The sequence below is a fragment of the Nomascus leucogenys genome, chromosome 3 (genome assembly GCF_006542625.1).
Source record: "Nomascus leucogenys isolate Asia chromosome 3, Asia_NLE_v1, whole genome shotgun sequence".
NCBI lineage: Eukaryota > Metazoa > Chordata > Mammalia > Primates > Hylobatidae > Nomascus > Nomascus leucogenys.
In genome coordinates this window covers 85,928,995-85,950,560 of record NC_044383.1, presented here as the reverse complement: position 1 = coordinate 85,950,560, position 21,566 = coordinate 85,928,995, and the positions used below count along the sequence as shown (strand labels likewise).

Here is a 21,566-nt window from a genome sequence, read left to right as displayed (position 1 = left end):
AGTTGCTGCAGTGTCTGAAAAATACTTTAGTGGAACATAGAAAATGCTAGAATGTATGCATGTGAATTTATAAGAATAAAGCTAATACCAAGTATACAGATTGACACTGATACCTTTATGTGAGATCTTCTAAGGGAAACTTGAAAGGTTGTTGAAAGTAGCAACCACACTTGGAAGTTCATATTTATCATATTGTATCATTTGACATGTGTTTGGATCAATGGATTTATGGATGTTTTTTAGATGTAACTAGACAAAATGTTTTAGTGCTCCAAAGACTCCTGCAAATAAACCATTTATTGAAGAGACTGCTGGTAAGTCAAGTGTAAGGGCACTTTGCCTACTCCTAGTGTTTGCTATTCATCCATAAAATATGAGCCCCAAATGATGATTACCTAATCAGAGTTGGTTATTTATCATTATCAATACTACAGTGCGGGTTTATATACCTTGCCCTAAATGTATATTCTGCATTGAGATACTAACTAATGTTAGCATGATTTTTAGAAGACATTTAAAAATATTATTTGTATTTTTTTCTAACTTTTGTTTTTGTGGTTTTATAATGTATGTACTACAGGTCTATAATTTGCAAACATACACACATTGTTACTGTGCACTTTATTGTAATTAAGGGTTCAAGATTTTTAAAAAACGTAGCTGCTCAACTATGCCTTGTTCTTTTGTGTTGAGATAGTGCCATCTCGTGGATGTTTAGAATAACATCCCCGTTTTTCTTTCCCCTCTTTCCAGTTTTGTACTCTCTGTTTCCAATCCCTTGTAGTTTTTCTAGATGAAACATCTTTATTATTATAGTATTTCTAAATACAATTTTAATTAATGTTTACTGATATATTCAGATATGTTTTCTGTCATTCAGTGCTCTAATATTTTAAATGATTTTAAATATTGTTTGTATGAAACTTGAAGATAGAGGCTCAAAAAAGAAGTTTGAAAGAGGGGTGAATAGGTTTGTTAATATACTTTTTCCTCCCATGGTTTGTTTATGATGGAAAGTTTCAAATTTTTATTAAAGTAGAGAGAATAGCATAATGCAGCCCTTTATATCTGTCACCCAACTTAAACTGCATTCGTGGTTTATGTTTAATCCATTTTCTCCCAACCACAGGTTATTTTAAAGTAAGTCATAGGCATTTTTTTTAATTTATAAATATTTCCTGAGCAGAATAATTTGAACTTTTAAAAATATAACCATGTCCTTGAGTTCTTAATTACCTATGTTAATTCCTTCCACTTGCCTTTTACGACTGTTATTTTCATAGCCGTGATCCTGGCATCCATAGTTGTGATAGCATAATCTCCTTTCCCATTCTTCTGTGTACTTATTGGTTAGACATGAGGTTTTGTAAGTTTTAATGGGAGTGGCTGAGGTGTGGTATGAATAGTGGTTGTTTTACCTCTTAAGTTTAAGAATAGTTCATTATTTCTTGGAGATTAAAGTAGTTGATAGTCGTAGATCTGCTACAAAATTGTAAAGAAGAAAGACATTAGAATATTGTATGTATAGTAAAATGTATTATTAAATGTAGTACAGAATATCTTATTCAGATTACCTTTGAATAACCAGAAGATAGCCTATTATACTGCTAGATGGATGGTTGACATGTTTTTTGCATTAAAAAGTATGATTTTTACAGCATATGGAAAAGAAGGTGTGAAAATGAACTTCATAGATCGGATCTTTATTGGTGAATTAACTAGCACGGTCATGTGTGAAGAATGTGCAAATGTAGGTACTTTAGAATTCAATTCAGCATGGAATGGATTACAATCACATCATTTTTATTATATTTTCTTTCACATATAATCGTTGGCAGTCATTTTTAAAATTTGACAGATGATTACATAATAATTCTTGAAAGTCTTTTTATATGCTACACTCCTAGAAAGTAAATGTGATAATTTATATATTTTTAAAAGTAAATGTATTTTTGTGTTATTTTTCCTCATGACACACCTACGAGGCAGTTTTAGCCTATCTTAATATACTGAAATTCATTAGCTATCTGTTTGAAGTGAGAGAAAAACTTCTGTGAAGAGAGTAACTGTGCTAGATTGCAGTGCCTTAAAATGTAATTCCAGGCTGGGTGCAGTGGCTCATGCCTATAATCCCAGTACTTTGGGAGGCCAAGGCGGGTGGATCACTTGAGGTCAGGAATTCAAGACTAGCCTGGCCAACATGGTGAAACCCCATCTCTACTAAAAAAAATACAAAACAGTTAGCCAGGCATGGTAGTGGGTGCCTATAGTCCCAACGACACAGGAGGCTGAGGCAGGAGAATCACTTGAACCCAGGAGGCAGGGCTGCAGTGAGCCAAGATCACGCTACTGCACTACAGCCTGAGTGACAGAACGAGACTCAGTTTCAAAAAAAAAAAAAAAGTAATTCCAATAGAAATAACTTACTGTATTAACATAATTTAGGGTGGTTATATCACATTTGATTTGAAGTTTATGTGACGTATTAAAGATTTTTGTGTAGAATTCACTCACTTTGAATTTAATAACTTTTATTTTGAATGCCATCTTTAACAACTTAAAGCATGTATGAATTTTTTGTAGATTTTCAATTGCTTGGTAAGGAATATTTCTGTAAGTATATTACTTAGAGTATGATAGGTTTAAATTTCTGTTAGATTTTAATAGTAAAAGGAGCCTTTATTCATTTTCCTGTCCCAGACTATGGAGTATTTTTCTGTGTTCTCTAGCCTTAAAGAAGCAGGATTATAAAATATATCTCATTCTAGCCTGTCACACTGAAACACAGAATGTATGACCATGATTATTTAAGTTTCTAGACTATTCAACACAGAAGTTGTTTTCTCTCTCACAAGATAGAGAGTATCTTGTGAGATACTTAAAAGATACTTCTTTTAAAACAGAATTATCTTAAAGAATCTATAAAACACAGCCAAGTTCTCTGCTTTTTTTCATGGCTTTTTCTTAACATTTCATAGTTTACTTATGTTACAGCCCTAAGCTCACCAAAAATGTCTAGTCTCTTTAGTTAATCTGTTTTATTAAACAGTTATTTTTAAGTCATTTTAAATATTACAGGCCAGTCATATTGACAGTAATATAAAATTCAATTGGATCACGTTCACTGATGTTTGAGAATATCTTGTTTTGATTAACAATGTGCTGCAATACCCAATTAAATTGCTATTTTTTTCAGGAACATTTTTTAACGTAAAATTTTAGGTTGCCCGGGAAGTTTGATTTCTTTGTACTTTACAAAACTATATGTTTATATTAGAATTCTAACCGAAGTTTTCAATGTGTTTTCCTTTTAAGATCTCCACGGTGAAAGATCCGTTCATTGATATTTCACTTCCTATAATAGAAGAAAGGGTAAGGAGAAGAAAACTAATGATGAAGCTTTTGTGAAGAACATTTAATCATTTATTTAAACATTTGTTGAGTATATTACCAGATATCTGAGAGTCATTATTTTTTATATACAATTGAGTTTGTATTCGTAATTGAGTCTGATTTGGGGGTTTCTGTAAGTACGCATAAAGTATGATGGTTTTTATTCTCAAGGAATTTAAACTCTTAAACACTTTTTATTTTGATAATTTGTTAATTTTTTGTATCTCAAGTCAGTTAAAAATTTTAAGATGAGAACATCCAGAATTTATTTACTAAAGAGGTTTTGTGTTCTGTATGTGGCATTTACATAGGTTTCAAAACCTTTACTTTCGGGAAGAATGAATAAATATAGAAGTTTACAGGAGACAGATCATGATCAATACAGTGGCAATGTTATTATAGAAAATATTCATCAACCTAGAGCTGCCAAGAAGCATTCTTCGTCTAAAGATAAGGTAAGACCATAAGCATCTGTTAGACGTCTGTTTTTTAATAGTTTATTAACAAAAGTTTCAAGCACATCTAAAAGTAGAGAACATAGTGTAATAAACTCTCATGTACCCATTTTTTGGCTTCATAATTATCAACTTGGCTACTTGAAGACTAACTATATATATCCCACATCCTCCCCTTCCTCCCATCCCAGACTATTTTTGGAATAAATCCCAAATATATACTTCAATGTGTATCTCTAAAAGAGAGGTTTTTTTTGTTTGTTTTTTAAGACGGAGTTTTGCTCTTGTTGCCTAGGCTGGAGTACAATGGTGCAATCTCGGCTCACTGCAACCTCCGCCTCCTGGGTTCAAGCGATTCTCCTGCCTCAGCCTCTTGAGTAGCTGGGATTGCAGGCATGTGCCACCACACCTGGCTAATTTTGTGTTTTTAATAGAGACGGGGTTTCACCACGTTGGTCAGGCTGGTCTCGAACTCCTGACCTCAGGTGATCTGCCCGCCTCGGCCTCCCAAGGCACTGGGATTACAGGAGTGAGCCACTGCGCCCAGCACTAACAGAGGGATACTCTTTTAAAAACCAAAAACCACAGTACCATTATCATATCAAAAATATTAATTCATTATAAATAAATAAGGATTCAGTCATTATTTAAATTTCTACAGTTGTCTCATAAGTACTCAGTTTTTTATTTTGCTTTCTAAAGTTTGGATTTTAGGATTTAAAAGAGGTCTATAGATTGCAGTGTCTCTCTCCTTTTTTTTTTTTTTGAGATGGAGTCTCGCTCTGTTGCCCAGGTGGCATGATCTTGGCTCACTGCAACCTCCGCCTCCTGAGTTCAAGTGATTCTCCTGCCTCAGCCTCCTGAGTAGCTGGGAGTACAGGCGCATGTCACCACACCCAGCTAATTTTTGTATTTTTAGTAGAGACCAGGTTTCACCATGTTGGTCAGGCTGGTCTTGAACTCCTGACCTCGTGATCCACCCGCCTCGGCCTCCCGATGATTGCCATGTCTCTTAAATCTCTTTTCATCTACAGATTCCCTCTCCCTCTTTTTCCTCCTTTGCAGTTTATTTGCTGAAGAAATCAGGTCCTTTTTTTCAGCAGCATGGTGTTAACAGATTCCTCTGTCACCTTTATTTCTTCTCTGAGACATTTAGATCTAGAGGCCTAGTTAGGTTCAGATTTAATTACTTATTTAATTTTTAGCCAGAAAACTTTTAGGTGGTGGCACGTATACTTTCATCAGCTAGATGCACATAATATTTTATGTCTCTCTTTCTATGATATTACCAGTCATTGATAACCATTGTCTAGATCTATTATTTTACTAGGGACGTACCTGGTTGTTGGATTATCCCATGAAAATGGAAAATTATTCCATGAAATGGTGATCATTGATAACCATTGTCTAGACCTATTATTTCACTAGGGACATACCTAGCTGTTGTATTATCCCATGAAAATGGAAAGAAATCAATCTGAACTTATACTTCAGCAAAAAAAAAAAAACTTTTTTATATGAAATGATTTGTATTAATTTGGCAAATTAACATTAAATTTAACTCACTCTTTTAATTAATTAATTATTGAGACAGAGTCTCACACTGTTGCCCAGCCAGGCTGGAGTGCAGTGGCACGATCTCAGCTCACTGCAGCCTCCCAGGTTCAAGTGATTCTCGTGCCTCAGCCTCCCAAGTAGCTGGGACTACATATGCACACCACCATGCCCAGCTAATTTTTGTTATTTTTTGTAGAGACAGGGTTTTGTCATGTTGGCCAGGCTGGTCTCAAAACTCCTGATGACCTCAAGTGATCTACCTGCCTCGGTCTCCCAAAGTGCTGGGATTACAGGTGTGAGCCATGGCACTGGGCCTGAATTTAACTTACTCTGTTAGAAGACTTATGTTAGAAGTCACAAGACTTCAGAAAGGACAACATGTTTTCTTTAAATAAAAGCTAATTTTGCTTCCTAAGATATATAGGACAGTTAAATTCAACTTGAGCATATGCTTTATTCTAATGGTATAAAACAAAGCATCTTACGGAGTTTGAAAAGGTTAAAGCATTAATTGTGTTGCTATTCCCCTAAAAAGTACTGGTTATTAAAATATAAATGTGTGGTGATTTTTTTTTCTTTATTTTTATTTAGTTTAAAGAGTTAGGAGATTCTGTGATACTGGCCAAATTAGTTTTAATACATCTGCTATCCAAATGTATGAGAGAAATACTTCCCACACAATATTGGTTAGGAACTGAGAATATGCATATATGACATATAGAAACTGTCTGTACCTCAAAGATCTGGACACCACATGGATATAACTTGTGCTTGTGCTGAACAAATTGGACCTACTCTTTATTGAAAATTTTTTTCACATAATATTTTTTGTTACTTTTTTATTGGACCTATTCTTTATTGAACTTTTTTTCGTGTAATAGAGTTACCTTTTTTTTTTGGTTTTGATGGGAAAAAGTGCAAGTTTGCATACGGTTCTAAAATTAGAAAAGTACAGTTCTAATAACATCTTTAAGGTACTGTATTCAAGAAGCGAAAATTTAAATGACATAAATGTATTTCAGTCATTAGGAAGTTTATGTGTAGAAGTTATTTCCAATAGTTCAACTACAGAACCAGTTTAATCATGGAACCAGAATGATTCAGTAGTTAACTAATTTCAGTACTAGTTTTATAAAGATCAATAAAGTCTTGTTTTGCTGATTAGTAAAGCTATTAATAACAGTATAAAGATATTTGTGACAAACTTTATAGTATTCTTTTATCTCTTACGATAATAGAAGCACCTTGCATCTTTTAAAATTATACTAGAGGTACAGGTACTGATTTGATCATAAGTTTTTGAGTTTTTCACCTTTTCTCTTTGCCAAATTATATTAGTTATCTCATTAAAACCACATAAAAACTTAATATAAAGAATGATAAAAATAATTGCATAAAAATAATAGTGAAATTAGCTGAGAAAATCTTGCCCGCAAGTTGGAAGATGTTATCTCTGAGTACCTTGAAAAAGTGCATTTTCTTTTGCTTACTGATAACAGGCAAATAATCCAGTTAAATAAAGCACTATAAAACTAATATGTGCAATTTCTGGCCTAAATACAGAAAAGATAGTAACAGGAGGCAGATACATAAACAGAGTAAATAGCCATAGGCATATATAAACATCCTTCTTGAACCAAAAACTAAGGTAAAATGAGCTGCAACAAATGGCTACCAAAAGATATTATGTGAAGTCTATTCCATAGGCTATTTTTCTTCCCTTCTTTCCCCTCCCCACAACTTTTTAAAAAACCATCACGCTGACTGAATAATTGTAGAGACTGGAAAATCTCAAATTGATATCCTTATATAAAATCCTGCCTCAGCTCATTAGTTCAGAAAGAAATCCAAAAGTTCAGTTCTCTGAGCTGCTTCAACACATAAGTATATTAGTTTTATGAAAGATTTTTTTTTATTTCATAAAACTTTAATACTTCTGCCAGGATCAGAAGTGCATTGTGCGCTGGTGTAATTTACATGAACCTTGGTTCCCACCACCTGTTAGCTGCGCAGCGTTTTGCCAATTAAGCTCTTTGAGACTCAGCTCTTGCATTCAATTATAAGACCAGAATCTTGCTGTTTTTTCTATTTATCCCATCTGTTGTTTATTTCTGTTTCTACTTTTCATGCACTTTTGGTTTTAATTGAATAATTTTTGTGTTCCATCTTACTTCCTCTGTTTTCTTTTTAGTTATTATAAAAGGTGTTAGGGAATTGCTGAAACCTGTGTTGTGCCTCTCATCACTGGGGTTATATTCAGAAAATCATAGTCCTCTTATTTACATGGAAGAAATTAGGAAAATTTCAATCTTTTATTTTACCAATCAGACCAGTCACCAAAAGAATACTGTGTAGTTACGGTATCTACCGATATACTTCAAAATAGATTTGAGGAAAACCCTGTATTCAAAGGGATCTTACCTGATTTTACCATTTTTCCTAGGTGCTAAATTGCTCAAGGTATTATACAGAGGTATTTGAGAAAATGGCAACTTAACCTATGTAAATTTTTTTAAGGATCAAATTGAACAGATACTTAGTAGTTTTAAAGTCCAAGTAAAACAGTTGCAAGGATATTTTTGTTTATCATGTGGTGTTGGCTCAATTTACTCTTGGGAATTTTGGAAATACCCAGAGAAGGTCATATATCTCCCCTTTGATCATTTTCATTTCTTATATTTTTAAAGTTTAAAAGTGGGCTTTTCCCCTCTACTTAGTGTCTGTAACAAAAAGAGAAGCTCCTTGCATCTTTTAATAATAGAGGTACAAGTACTGATTTGATAGTAAATTGAGTTTTTCACTTCTCTTTGCTAAATTATACTAGTTATCTCATTAAAACTGAACAAAGTTTAATATGAAGGATGATAAGCATCAGGTGAGGAAAAAAGGAGAAATAAAACCAAGATATGGTAATGTGAATACAAATGAAAGTTAGCACTGCTGGAAAGGCAAAAGATCTGGCCTGAGTATTTTAGAAAGTTTAAAAAGTAGTGAAAGGAAACAGTGAATAGAAATTTTTTATTGGAAAATTATGTGAGGCAAAAAAAGCACTACCCAAAAGGTCTGAGGGAAAAGATAGAGAATTATAATGTAGCCACCTGATTAATTTTTTGTTTCCCTAGACCCCACTCTTCTCCCTATTCCCCACACCATTTGGTGCTCCACATTGCAGACAGGGCAATATTTCTAAAATACAAAATTGGTCATCGAATTCCTTGTAGCCCTCAGAATCAAGTCTGATACATGCAGCCAACAGGCATATGAAAAACTCACCATCACTGATCACTAGGGAGATGCAAATCAAAACCACAGTGAGATACCATGTCACACCAGTCAGAATGCTATTATTAAAAAGTCAAAAAATAACAAATGCTGGCAAGGCTGCAGAGAAAAGGAATGCTTATACACTGTTGGTAGAAGTATAAATTAGTTCAACCGTTGTGGAAAGCAATGTGGCTATTTCTCAAAGAGCTAAAAACAGAACTACTCTTTGACCCAGCATTTCCATTACTAGATATATACCTGAAGGAATATAAATCATTCTACCATAAAAACACATGTAGGTGAATGTTCATTGCAGCACTATTCACAATAGCAAAGACATGGAATCAACCTAAATGCTGATCAGTGACAGTTTGGATAAGAAAATGTTGTACATATACACCATGGAATAATATGCAGCCATAAAAAAGAATAAGATTGTGCCTTTTACAGGAACGTGGATGGAGCTGGAGGCCACTGTCGTTAGCAAACTCACACAGGAACAGAAAACCAAATACCACAAGTTCTCACTTATAAGTGGGAGCTAAACATTTGAGTACACTTGGACACAAGGGAACAAAGACACTGGGGCCTACTGGAGGGTGCAGGGTGGGAGGAGGGAGAGGATCAGAAAAAGTAATATTAGCTACTAGGCTTAGTACCTGGGTGAAGAGATAATCTGTGTAACAAACCCCTGTGACACAAGTTTACCTTTATAACAAACCTGCACATGTACCCTGAACCTAAAATAAAAGTTGAAAAAAGAAATCTCATTGCTGTTCAAAATGAAAAACAAAAACAAGTCTGTGACTTATATGCATCTGGTTAATTTTTGTGTGTCCTTCTCACCTCCCCACATTTGTACTCTATTTTCTAGCTAGACTTCCTTAATTTCTTGTTCTTTGTCTTACCTGTGGGCCTTTGAACTGTTTCTTCTGCCAGGAACAGTCTCATTCTCCTCCTGTAGCCTCTGCTCAATTTCTGCATATTTCTCTGATCCACTCAATTCTGGATTAGTTCTTTTCCTCTGGCTTTCTATAGCACTGTATTTCTCCTATCATAACAAAAATTGTACCTAACATTTGAGTTCTTAATTATGTCATGATCACTGTTTTCAGTTATTTACACCAATTATATTGAGCCAAGAGATGGATTAAATAACATGCCTAAAATCATACAAGTAGTCTGTGGCAGAAATGGGGATTCAAACAGGTTAAACAAGGACCATGTTCTTAACCACGTATACTGCCCCCTGCTGACTTGAACTTATGTCTTACCATACTTCTATTGGGATGGATAGCAGGATCTGCAAACAGGAACCGAGTGTCCTTCTTGCCACTATGTCTCAGGTGCCTAGTTCAGTGCTTGTACATGGATGGTGTTTAGGGAGACCACTGAGCTCATTCTCATGATTGCTGCCAATCATAATAGCTGATACTGGCTGGGTGCGGTGGCTCACGCCTGTAATCCCAGCGCTTTGGGAGGCTGAGGCAGGCAGATCCCGAGGTCCGGAGATGGAGACCATCCTGGCTAACACAGTGAAACCTTATCTCTACTAAAAATGCAAAAAATTAGCCGGTCATGGTGGCACACTCCTGTAATCCAGCTACTTGGGAGGTTGAGGCAGGAGAATCTCTTGAACCCAGGAGGTGGAGGTTGCAGTGAGCCGAGATTGCACTACTGCACTCCAGCCTGGGCAACAGAGCGAGACTCCGTCTCAAAATAATAATAATAGTAATAATAGCTGATACGTATGCTGCTTACTATGGGCTAGGCACTGCTCTGTGGGCTTTTCTATAGTCTCAGAAAACAAGGATGGGAATGGGTACTTTTATATTTCACTAGGAGTAGGAAGATAAAAGGGATAGATAGAACAGTCTCATTCAAAAGTTCCTAAGACCAGCTGATCATGAGAATCACCTGTTTATTAAAACGAATTCTCATACCCAACCGCAGACATCATTAATGGGAATCTCTTAGCGGTAATGTCTCGGGTATGTATCTTTTAAAACAAGCCCTCTTAGGTGAGTCTGATAATCACCTGAGTTTGGAAACTATTCAATCAGAAATTAGATTAATTGGATTCTGGACACAGCTATTTTTATTAGTTATATGATCTTGGACAAGTTACTAAAAACCTGTATGGGTCTGTATTTTCCATTGACCATTAATTTCTATTGGTACATAATATTTGTACATATTTATGAGGTATATGTGATATTTTGATACATGCATAGAATGTATCGTGATCAAGTCAGGTATCGGGGAACCTGCCCCAATATTCACGTAGGTTCTTTTCTATTTTCCTTAAGTGTCGGCCAGCTTGAGAAATAAAGGGGCAGAGTACAAAAGAGAAATTTTAAAGCTGGGTGTCCGGGGGAGACATCACATGTCGGTAGGTTCCGTGATGCCCCACAAGCCGCAAAAACCAGCAAGTTTTTATTAGGGATTTTCAAAAGGGGAGGGAGTATGCGAATAGGTGTGGGTCACAGACATCAAGTACTTTACAAGGTAATAGAATATCACAAGGCAAGTGGAGGCAGGGTGAGATCACAGGACCACAGGACCGAGGCGAAATTAAAATTGCTAACGAAGTTTTGGGCACCATTGTCATTGATAACATCAGGAGACAGGGTTTTGAGAGCAACCGGTCTGACCGAAATTATTCGGTGGGAATTTTCTCTTCCTAATAAGCCTGAGAGCGCTATGGGAGACTGGGGTCTATTTCACCCCTGCAGTCTTGACCATAAGAGATGGCTACGCCCAGGGGGGCCGTTCATAGGCCTACCCCCAGGCGTGCATTCTCTTTCTCAGGGATGTTCCTTGCTGAGAAAAAGAATTCAGCGATATTTCTCCCACTTGCTTTTGAAAGAAGAGAAATATGGCTCTGTTCCGCCGGCTCACTGGAGGTCAGAGTTTAAGGTGATCTCTCTTATTCCCTGAACAATTGCTGTTATCCTGTTCTTTTTTCAAGGTGCCCAGATTTCATATTGCTCAAACACACATGCTGTACTATTTGTGCAGTTAACGCAATTATCACATGGTCCTGAGGCGACATACATTCTCCTCAGTTGACAGGATTAAGAGATTAAAGACAGGCATAGGAAATCACAAGGGTATTGATTGGGGAAGTGATGTGTCCAGGAAATCTTTACAATTTATGTTTAGAGACTGCAGTAAAGACAGGCATAAGAAATTATAAAAGTATTAATTTGGGGAACTAATAAATGTCCATGAAATCTTCACAATCCACGTTCTTCTGCCATGGCTTCAGCCGGTCCCTCTGTTTGGGGTCCCTGACTTCCCGCAACAGTCAGGGTATTTGGGATATCAGTTACCTTAAGCATTTATCATTTCTTTGCATTGAGAACATTTCAGATTTTCTCTTAGCTACCTTGAAATAATCTATTGTTGTTAACTGTAGTTACCATACTGTTCTATGGAACATTAGAACTATTCTATCTAACTCTTTGTACTCGCTAACATACCTCTCTTTTTGGCTTCTCCACTACACCCCCACTCACTCTCTTCTAAGCCTCTGATATCATTCTACTCTCTACTTTCATGAGATCAACTTTTTTTTTTTTTTTTTGAGACAGAGTCTCGCTCTGTTGCCCAGGCTGGAGTGCAGTGGTGCAATCTTGGCTCACTGCAAGCTCTGCCTCCCGGGTTCATGCCATTCTCCTGCCTCAGCCTCCCAAGTAGCTGGGACTACAGGTGCCTGCCACCAAGCCTGGTTAATTTTTGTATTTCTAGTAGAGACAGGGTTTCACCTTGTTAGCCAGGATGGTCTCAATATCCTGACCTCATGATCCGCCCACCTCAGTCTCTCAAAGTGCTGGGATTACAGGCGTAAGCCACTGCGCCCACCCCAACTTTTTTTTTAAGCTCTCACCTAAGAGTGAGAACATAAGATATTTGCCTTTCTGTGCCTGGCTTGCCTCACTTAACATAATGACCTCCAGTTCAATCCATGTTGATGCAAATGACAGGATTTCATTCTTTTTAGGGCTGAAGAGTATTCCATTATGGATATATACCACATTTTCTTTATCCATTCATCTACTGATGGACACTTAGATTGATTCCATTTCTTGGTATTGTGAATAGCACTGCAATAAACATGGGGGTGCAAGTATGCTTTTGATACACTGGTTTTCTTTCCTTTGGATAAATGTCTAGTAGTGGGATTGCTGGATCTTATGGTAGTTCTGTTTTAGTTTGTTGTTGTTGTTGTTTGAGACAGAGTCTCACTCCACCGCCCAGGCTGAAGTGCTATGGCACAGTCTTGGCTCACTGCAACCTCTTCCTCCTGGGTTCAAGTGATTCTTATGCCTCAGCCTCCATCTCCCAAGTAGCTGGGACTACAGGCATGTGCCACCACGCCCAGCTGATTTTTGTATTTTTATTAGAGACAGGGTTTCACCATGTTCCCCAGGCTGGTCTCGAACTTCTGACTTCAAGTGATCCACCCACCTCAGTCTCCCAAAGTGCTGGGATTACAGATGTGAGCCATCGCACCCAGCCCTGTTTTAGTTTTTTGAGAAATCTCCATACTGTTGTGTTTTGTTTTTTGGTTTTTTTAGAGATGGATTGTCGCTCTGTTACCTGGGCTGGAGTGCAGTGGTGTGATCTTGGCTCACTGCAGCCTCCACCTCCCGGGTTCAAGTGATTCTCCTGCCTCAGCCTCCCGAGTAGCTGGCATTACAGGCACCTGCCATCACACCCGGCTTATTTTTTTGTATTTTTAGTAGAGACAGGGTTTTCACCATGTTGGCCAGGATGGTCTTGAACTCCTGACCTCGTGATCCACCTGCCTTGGCCTTCCTGAGATTACAGGCGTGAGCCACCACACCCGGCCATCTCCATACTGTTTTCTATGATGGCTGTACTAATTTACATTCCCACCAACCATGTTTCAGACTCCTTTTCTCCACATTCTTGAAGGCATCTTATTATTTGTCTTTTTTGATAATAACCATTCTAACTGGGGTAAAATGATATTTCATTGTGGTTTTAATCTGCATTTCCCTGATGATTAGGGATGTTGAGCATTTTTTTCATATACCTCTTGGCCATTTGGATGTCTTCTTTTGGGAAATGTCTAACATTAGTTCCTTATAGGATGAAGAGTTTGCAGATATTTTCTCCCATTCAACCGGGGGTCTCTTCATTCTGTTGATTGTTTCCTTTTCTGTGCAGAAGCTTTTTACAGTGTAGTCCCATTTGTTTTTGTTGCCTGTGCTTTTGAGGTCTCCATAAAATCATTACCTAGACTAATGTCCTGAGTGTTTCTCCTATGTTTTCTTCTTGTAGTTTTATAGTTTTAGATCTTACATTTAAGTCTTTAATCTATCTTGAGTGGATTTTTGTATATGGTGAGAGATAAGGTTCTAGTTGTATTCTTCTGCATATGGATAACCAGTTTCCCCAGTACCATTTGTTGAAGAGGGCGTCCTTCCCACAGTGTTTGTTCTTGGCCCCTTTGTCAGAAATCAGTTGACTGTAAGTATGTGGATTTATTTCTTTATTCTGTTGCATTGGTCTATGTGTCTGTTTTTATACCAAGACCATACTATTTTGCTTACTGTAGTCTTGTATATTTTGAAGTCAGGTAGTGTGAGGTTTCCAGCTTTGTTCCTTTTGCCCAGGATTGCTTTAGTGATTCTGGCTCTTTTTTGGTTCCATACAAATTTTTTTCTTTTTTTAGATGGAGTTTTCACTCTTGTTGCCCAGGCCAGAGTGCAGTGGTGCAATCTCAGCTCACTGCAGCCTCCGCCTCCCAGGTTCAAGTGATTCTACTGCCTCAGCCTCCCAAGTAGCTGGGATTACAGGTGCCCGCTACCATGCCTGGCTAATTTTTTGTATTTTTAGTAGAGATGGGGTTTCACCATGTTGGCCAGGCTGATCTCAAATTCTTGGCCTTAGTTGATCCACCTACCTCAGCCTCCCAAAGTGCTGGGATTACAGGCATGAGCCATTGTACCCAGCCAGGTTCTGTACACATTTTAGGATTGTTTTTTCTTTTTATGTGAAAAACGTCATTGGACTTTTGATAGGAATTTCATTGAGTCTATAGATTGCTTTGGGTAGCATAGTCATTTTAATATTTTCCTGATCCATGAGCATGGGATGCTTTTTCGTTTCTTTCATCAGTATTTTATAGTTTCTTTCATCAGTATTTTATAGTTTTCCTTGTGGAGGTCTTTTACCTCCCCAGTTAAATTATTCCTAGGTGGGATTTTTTTTTTCTTTTGTAGCCATTATAAACAGGATTGCCGTGTTGATTTTTTTTTTCCAGCTACTTTGTTGTTAGTGTATAGAAACGCTACTGATTTTTGTATGTTGATTTTGCATTCAACAACTTTACTGAATTTATCAGTTCTAAGAGTTTTTTGTTGACGACTTTAGGTTTTCCTATATGTAAGATGATGTCGTCTGTGAAGAGGAACAATTTGACTTCTTTTCCAATTTGGATGCCTTTTATTTATTTATTTATTTATTTATTTATTTTTTAATTATACTTTAAGTTCTAGGGTACATGTTCACAACGTGCAGGTTTGTTACATATGTACACATGTGCCATGTTGGTGTGCTGCACCCATTGACTCGCCATTTACATTAGGTATATCTCCTAATGCTTTCCCTCCCTGCTCCCCCCACCCCACAACAGGCCCCGGTGTGCGATGTTCCCCTTCCTGTGTCCAAGTGTTCTCATTGTTCAATTCCCACCTATGAGTGAGAACATACGGTGTTTAGTTTTTTGTTCTTGCAATAGTTTGCTGATAATGATGGTTTCCAGCTTCATCCATGTCCCTACAAAGGACATGAACTCATCCTTTTTTATGGCTGCATAGTATTCCATGGTGTACATGTGCCACATTTCCTTAATCCAGTCTATCATCGATGGACATTTGGGTTGGTTCCAAGTCTTTGCTATTGTGAATAGTGCCTCAATAAACATACGTGTGCATGTGCCTTTATAGCGGCATGATTTATAATCCTTTGGGTATCTACCCAGTAATGGGATGGCTGGGTCAAATGATATTTCTAGTTCTAGATCCTTGAGGAATAGCCACACTGACTTCCACAATGGTTGAACTAGTTTACAGTCCCACCAACAGTGTAAAAGTGTTCCTATTTCTCCACATCCTCTCCAGCACCTGTTGTTTCCTGACTTTTTAATGTTCACCATTCTAACTGGTGTGAGATGGTATCTCATTGTGGTTTTGATTTGCATTTCTCTGATGGCCAGTGATGATAAGCATTTTTTTCATGTGTCTGTTGGCTGCATAAATGTCTTCTTTTGAGAAGTGTCTGTGCATATCCTTTGCCCACTTTTTGATGGGGTTGTTTTTTTCTTGTAAATTTGTTTGAGTTCTTTGTAGATTCTGGATATTAGCCCTTTGTCAAATGAGTAGATTGCACAAATTTTCTCCCATTCTGTAGGTTGCCTGTTCACTCTGATGGTAGTTTGTTTTGCTGTGCAGAAGCTCCTTAGCTTAATTAGATCCCATTTGTCAATTTTGGCTTTTGTTGCCATTGCTTTTGGTGTTTTACACATGAAGTCCTTGCCCATGCCTATGTCCTGAATGGTATTGCCTAGGTTTTCCTCTAGGGTTTTTAATGCTTATAGGTCTAACATGTAAGTCTTTGATCCATCTTGAATTAATTTTTGTATAAGGTGTAAGGAAGGGATCCAGTTTCAGCTTTCTACATATGGCTAGCCAGTTTTCCCAGCACCATTTATTAAATAGGGAAACCTTTCCCCATTTCTTGTTTTTGTCAGGTTTGTCAAAGATTCAATGGTTGTAGATGTGTGGTATTATTTCTGTGGGTTCTGTTCTATTCCATTGGTCTATATCTCTGTTTTGGTACCAGTACCATGCTGTTATAGCCTTGTAGTATAGTTTGAAGTCAGTTAGTGTGATGCCTCCAGCTTTGTTCTTTTGGCTTAGGATTGTCTAGGAAATGCAGGCTCTTTTTTGGTCCTATATGAACTTTAAAGCAGTTTTTTCCAGTTCTGTGAAGAAAGTCATTGGTAGCTTGATGGGAATGGCATTGAATCTATAAATTACCTTGGGCATTATGGCCATTTTCACGATATTGATTCTTCCTACCCATGAGCATGGAATATTCTTCCATTTGTTTCTATCCTCTTTTATTTCGTTGAGCAGTGGTTTGTAGTTCTCCTTGAAGAGGTCCTTCACGTCCCTTGTAAGTTGGATTCCTAGGTATTTTATTCTCTTTGAAGCAATTGTGAATGGGAGTTCACTCATGATTTAGCTCTCTGTTTGTCTGTTATTGGTGTATAAGAATGCTTGTGATTTTTGCACGTTGATTTTGTATCCCGAGACTTTGCCAAAGTTGCTTATCAGCTTAAGGAGATTTGGGGCTGAGATGATGGGGTTTTCTAAATATACAGTCATGTCATCTGCAAACAGGGACAATTTGATTTCCTCTTTTCCTAATTGAATACCCTTTATTTATTTCTCCTGCCTGATTGCCCTGGTCAGAACTTCCAACACTATGTTGAATAGGAGTGGTGAGAGAGGGCATCCCTGTCTTTGCCAGTTTTCAAAGGGAATGCTTCCAGTTTTTGCCCATTCAGTATGATATTGGCTGTGGGTTTGTCATAAATAGCTCATTATTTTGAGATACATCCCCTCAATACCTAATTTATTGAGAGTTTTTAGCATGAAGGGCTGTTGAATTTTGTCAAAGGCCTTTTCTGCATCTATTGAGATAATCATGTGGTTTTTGTCATTGGTTCTGTTTATATGCTGGATTACATTTATTGATTTGCGTATGTTGAACCAGCCTTGCATCCCAGGGATGAAGCCCACTTGATCATGGTGGATAAGCTTTTTGATGTGCTGCTAGATTTGGTTTGCCAGTATTTTATTGAGGATTTTTGCATCAATGTTCATCAAAGATATTGGTCTAAAATTCTCTTTTTTCGTTGTGTTTCTGCCAGGCTTTGGTATCAGGATGATGCTGGCCTCATAAAATGAGTTAGCGAAGATTCCCTCTTTTTCTGTTGATTGGAATAGTTTCAGAAGGAATGGTACCAGCTCCTCCTTATACCTCTGGTAGAATTAGGCTGTGAATCCGTCTGGTCCTCGACTTTTGTTGATTGGTAGTCTATTAATTATTGCCTCAATTTCAGAGCCTGTTATTGGTCTATTCAGGGATTCAAGTTTTTCCTGGTTTAGTCTTGGGAGGTTGTATATGTCGAGGAATTTATCCATTTCTTCTAGGGTTTCTAGTTTATTTGCGTAGAGGTGTTTATAGTATTGTCTGATGGTAGTTTGTATTTCTGTGGGATCGGTGGTGATATCCCCTTTATCATTTTTTATCGTGCCTATTTGATTCTTCTCTCTTTTCTTCATTATTAGTTTTGCTAGCAGTCTATCAATTTTGATGATCTTTTCAAAAAACCAGCTCCTGGATTCATTGATTTTTTGAAGAGTTTTTTTGTGTCTCTATCTCCTTCAGTTCTGCTCTGATCTTAGTTATTTCTTGCCTTCTGCTAGCTTTTCAATGTGTTTGCTCTTGCTTCTCTAGTTCTTTTAATTGTGATGTTAGGGTGTCAATTTTAGATCTTTCCTGCTTTCTCTTGTGGGCATTTAGTGCTATGAATTTCCCTCTACACACTGCTTTAAATGTGTCCCAGAGATTCTGGTATGTTGTGTCTTTGTTCTCATTGGCTTCAAAGAACATCTTTATTTCTGCCTTCATTTTGTTATGTACCCAGTCGTCATTCAGGAGCAGATTGTTCAGTTTCCATGTAGTTGAGCGGTTTTGAGTGAGTTTCTTAATCCTGAGTTCTAGTTTGATTGCACTGTGGTCTGAGAGACAGTTTGTTATAATTTCTGTTCTTTTACATTTGCTGAGGAGAGCTTTACTTCCAACTATGTGGTCAATTTTGGAATAAGTGCGATGTGGTGCTGAGAAGAATGTATATTCTGTTGATTTGGGGTGGAGAGTACTGTATATGTCTCTTAGATCCGCTTGATGCAGAGCTGAGTTCACTTCCTGGCTATCCTTGTTAACTTTCTGTCTCATTGATCTGTCTAATGTTGACAGTGGGGTGTTAAAGTCTCCCATTATTATTGTGTGGGAGTCTAAGTCTCTTTGTAGGTCTCTAGCGACTTGCTTTATGAATCTGGGTGCTCCTGTATTGGGTGCATATATATTTAGGATAGTTAGCTCTTCTTGTTGAATTGATCCCTTTACCATTATGTAATGACCTTCTTTCTCTTTTGATCTTTGTTGGTTTAAAGCCTGTTTTATCAGAGAATAGGATTGCAATCCCTGCCTTTTTTTGTTTTCCATTTGCTTGGTAGGTCTTCCTCCATCCCTTTATTTTGAGTCTATGTGTGTCTCTGCATGTGAGATGGGTCTCCTGAATACAGCACACTGATTCATCTTGACTCTTTATCCAATTTGCCAGTCTTTGTCTTTTAATTTGGAGCATTTAGCCCATGCACTTTTAAGGTTAATATCGTTATGTGTGAATCTGATCCTGTCATGATGTTAGCTGGTTATTTTGCTTGTTAGTTGATGCAGTTTCTTCCTAGCATCAATGGTCTTTACAATTTGGCATGCTTTTGCAGTGGCTGGTACTGGTTGTTCCTTTCCATGTTTAGTGCTTCCTTCAGGAGCTCTTGTAAGGCAGGCCTGGTGGTGACAAAACCTCTCAGCATTTGTTTGTCTGTAAAGGATTTTATTTCTCCTTCACTTATGAAGCTTAGTTTGGCTGGATATGAAATTCTGGGGTGAAAATTCTTTTCTTTAAGAATGTTGACTATTGGCCCCCACTGTCTTCTGGCTTGTAGAATTTCTGCCGAGAGATCCGCTGTTAGTCTGATGGGCCTCCGTTTGTGGGTAACTTGACCTTTCTCTCTGACTGCCCTTAACATTTTTTCCTTCATTTCAACTTTGGTGAATCTGACAATTATGTGTCTTGGAGTTGCTCTTCTCAAGGAGTATCTTTTTGGTGTTCTCTGTATTTCCTGAATTTGAATGTTGGCCTGCCTTGCTAGATTGGGGAAGTTCTCCTGGATAATATCCTGCAGAGTGTTTTCCAACTTGGTTCCATTCTCCCCGTCACTTTCAGGTACACCAATCAGATGTACATTTGGTCTTTTCACATATTCCCATATTTCTTGGAGGCTTTGTTCATTTCTTTTTACTCTTTTTTTCTCTTAACTTCTGTTCTCACTTCATTTCATTCATTTGATCTTCAATCACTGATATCCTTTCTTCCACTTGATCAAATCGGCTACTGAAGCTTGTGCATTTGTCACGTAGTTCTCATGTCATGGTTTTCAGCTCAATCAGGTCATTTAAGGACTTCTCTACACTGATTATTCTAGTTAGCCCTTTGTCTAATCTTTTTCAAGGTTTTTAATTTATTTGCATTGGGTTCGAACTTCCTCCTTTAGCTAGGAGAAGTTTGATCATCTGAAGCGTTCTTCTCTCAACTCGTCAAGTCATTCTCCATCCAGCTTTGTTCCGTTGCTGAAGAGGAGCTGCGTTCCTTTGGAGGGGGAAAGGCACTCTGATTTTTAGAATTTTCAGTTTTTCTGCTCTGTTTTTTCCCCATCTTTGTGGTTTTATCTACCTTTGGTCTTTGATGGTGGTGACGTACAGATGCGGTTTTGGTGTGGATGTCCTTTCTGTTTGTTAGTTTTCCTTCTAACAGTCAGGACCCTCAGCTGCAGGTCTGTTGGAGTTTGCTGGAGGTCCACTCCAGACCTGTTTGCCTGGGTATCAACAGCGGAGGCTGCCGAACAGTGAATATTGCTGAATAGCAAATGTTGCTACCTGATCGTTCCTCTGGAAGCTTCCTCTCAGAGGGATACCTGGCCATGTGAGGTGTCAGTCTGCCCCTACTGGGGGATGCCTCCCAGTTAGGCTACTCAGAGGTCAGGGACCCACTTGAGGAGGCAGTCTGTCCATTCTCAGATCTCAAACTCTGTGCTGCGAGAACCACTGCTCTCTTCAAAGCTGTCAGACAGGGACATTTAAGTCTGCAGGCATTTCTGCTGCCTTTTGTTCAGCTGTGCCCTGATCCCAGAGGTGGAGTCTACAGAGGCAGGCAGGCCTCCTTGAGCTGCGGTGGGCTCCACCCAGTTCGAGCTTCCCGGCCAGCCGCTTTGTTTACCAACTATTGGTATTATATATATAATAGGAAAGTTTGTTTCCAGAAAAAGTACTATAAAAATTCAACAGAGTGGAACTTGTTGGCTAACGTTATTTTTCCTGATTTTGAAGATAAAAAAAATTGAGGCAAGACACTTTTTATAACTTACTAATCTTCTTCCCCTGAATAACTAAAACTGAGTATCAATTACTCATGATAGTCTTTTCTTTATTTTTTTGTCTTAACCCTTCAGCCAAAGTATAGGAAAAGAAAAATGTAATTCGAGCCCTCAGCTGTGTGGAAACTTTAGTGAAACATTTCAGGTAGCTTAAAATTTTTAATTAGTTGATTCCCCCCTTTGCATACTTAGGTTATTTTATTTCCGTAATTTTCTTCCAGATCTATGGCAACCAAGCAACATTGTGTTGTAATAGTTTATAGTCTACTTTTGTTACTTTTTAATTTGTTTAAAAAATAGATACATTTTCAGTGTTTAAAAATGAACAAGTATGGAGAGGTTTATACAGTAACTGAAAAGTCTCCTTTGGTAAGCCAAGGTGGGAGGATCACTTGAGGTCAAGAGTTCAAGACCAGCCTAAGCAACATGGTGAGACTTTGTCTCTACAAAAAATTAAAAAATTAGCCAGGTATGATGGTACATGCTTGTAGTAGTAATTACATGGGAGGCTGAGGTGGGAGGATCACTTGAGCCCGAGAGTTTGAGGCTGCAGTGAGCTGTGATTGTGCCA

The 21,566-nt window shown here is 37.8% G+C and overlaps 1 protein-coding gene across 9 annotated transcripts in view; it reads left to right on the top strand.

Moving 5' to 3' along the window:
* Positions 1 to 21,566, top strand: part of USP45 (ubiquitin specific peptidase 45) — an 85,256-nt gene that overhangs the window by 49,107 nt on the left and 14,583 nt on the right. For 2 of the 9 annotated variants that reach the window (XR_004029330.1, XM_030809492.1), the window contains 4 exons: positions 244 to 314; positions 1,659 to 1,750; positions 3,316 to 3,372; positions 3,705 to 3,848. Coding sequence is in view for 7 of the 9 variants with exons in the window: in XM_030809492.1 (XP_030665352.1) it covers positions 1,682 to 1,750; positions 3,316 to 3,372; positions 3,705 to 3,848 (270 nt within the window). In the remaining 2 variants the exon portion in view is untranslated. Of the gene's footprint in view, positions 1 to 243; positions 378 to 1,658; positions 1,751 to 3,315; positions 3,409 to 3,704; positions 3,849 to 5,601; positions 9,453 to 21,566 lie in introns of those variants that run through there. The other 7 variants (XM_030809490.1, XM_003258369.4, XM_030809491.1 and 4 more) reach the window with 6 other exon arrangements.